Source organism: Microtus ochrogaster, linkage group LG5 (genome assembly GCF_000317375.1).
Source record: "Microtus ochrogaster isolate Prairie Vole_2 linkage group LG5, MicOch1.0, whole genome shotgun sequence".
NCBI lineage: Eukaryota > Metazoa > Chordata > Mammalia > Rodentia > Cricetidae > Microtus > Microtus ochrogaster.
The window spans coordinates 40158117-40159946 of NC_022031.1; the positions used below are offsets into that span (position 1 = coordinate 40158117).

At 50.8% G+C, this 1830-nt stretch overlaps 1 protein-coding gene across 2 annotated transcripts in view; it reads right to left on the reverse strand.

Moving 5' to 3' along the window:
* Fbxo10 (F-box protein 10) overlaps nucleotides 1-1830 on the reverse strand; it is a 63040-nt gene that overhangs the window by 11088 nt on the left and 50122 nt on the right. For both annotated transcript variants that reach the window (XM_005362121.3, XM_026786669.1), the window contains exon 7: nucleotides 71-223. In XM_005362121.3, the coding sequence (XP_005362178.1) occupies nucleotides 71-223 (153 nt within the window). The remainder of the gene's footprint in view (nucleotides 1-70; nucleotides 224-1830) is intronic.

The following is a 1830-nucleotide window of genomic DNA, read 5'->3' on the forward strand; positions in this document are numbered from 1 at the left end:
ACCATAGATGGTGTTTCCCTCTATCAGACCTGGGCCTCCTGCAGACACGGGACAGGAACACCCTCCTCACCATAGATGGTGTTTCCCTCTATCAGTCCTTTGCCTTCATCACCCACGACCACACCGTCCGAGTAGCCAAAGCAGATGAGGTTGCTCCTGAGGACCGGGACGCCGCCACGGCGGATGTCTACCCCTCCCCATTGGTTCTCACGGATGACATTTTCTATGGGGAGATGTGGAAAGGTCAGAACCCCAGAGCCACCTCCAGGACAGGCCATGATGGCAAGGACAGTTAAAAGAAAGCACTCCCAACCCTCCCCAGAGCAGGGCATGCACACCTATGCTGCCAGCAGTCAGCACCCTGAAACTTACCCACTGGTGTTTCAGGAACTCACCCCCTTTCCCAAGGACAAAGTCTGTGTTCCTCTTGTACACTCCAGTGTCTCCACTCACTCTACCCTGCAGCCTTGAGACAGATGAGGAAAACCTCCCCCCATTCCCATATGCTAGTCCTCAGCCTAGGCCTGCCCTATCCCTGGGAGCTACCTCCTCTCCTAGGACTTGGTAGCAGAGTCTCACGAAAGGAAGGTGGTCCTAAACACTGTTGCCTCAAACCAGGTGGTGGTGGCGCACGCCTTTAATCCCAGCACTTGGGGGGCAGAGGCAGGCGGATCTCTGTGAGTTCGAGGCCATCCTGGTCTACAAGAGCTAGTTCCACACGACAGTCTCCAAAGCCACAGAGAAACCCTGTCTCGAAAAACAAAACAAAAACAAAAAAACCAAAAATACTGCTGCCTCAGCACAGTGACAAGGCAGACCTGGTTCTAGGAACCAGGACACTTCCCTGTGTGATAGCCTTTCCTGCCTCTCCTACCCTATTGCCACCCCTCGCTTGCACACTCCATCCTACGAGCAGTCCCGCTTAGGTGTGAAAGTCTGTCTGCACAGGTAGCCCCGCACACGGAGCTGTTTCTCTGGACTCCTTCTACTGCTCAGGTTCTGGATTCTGCATCACCCTGAAGTCTACCACGATCACATGACTTCAAGAGCCCACACAATCCTCCCATCGCCTCATGCAGATAACTGGGTAGTTTTGTTTGTCTGCATATGCTTTCAGTTATTTCCATGCACTGCCTTATAAACTGTCAATTCCCCAGAGCAGAGCTGCCATCTGTTTCCTTTGTCACCCCATACCCAGTTCCTGAAACAAGGGCTACACACAGTTGATTCTCAATAGTGGTTTTGTTCGTTTGTTTTCTTTTTTGCAATGCTAGGATCGAATCTATGGCCACACACATGCTAGGCAAGTGGCCTCCAACTGAGTTATGAGTATTTGGTAAATGATAGTTACATGCAATCAAGATCCCAGGCTCCACACTGGGTGGTGGTGGTGCATGCTTTTAATCCTAGAGGCAGGCAGATTAACTTTCTGAGTTTGAGGTCAGCCAGGTCTACAGATTGAGTTCCAGAACAGCCAAGACTTCACAGAGAAACCCTGTCTCAAAAAACCAAAAGAAAAAAAATCCCAGGCTCCAGTGATATACCAGGCAGATATGACCTTTGCTTGGTACCAGAGAAGACAGACAAAACAACACTAAGAAATTCTGTAAAATGTACAATAGAGGAAGTGTCCTGGGCACAGTGGGCATTATCTGTGGATGAGGAGAGTTAGGGCAGGCTTCTCACAGCAAGTGGTATGAGTTGAGACATAACAGATACCTAAGAATTGGACAGACAGCCGGGCGGTGGTGGTGCACGCCTTTAATCCCAGCACTCGGGAGGCAGAGGCAGGCAGATCTCTGTGAGTTCGAGACCAGCCTGGTCTACAAG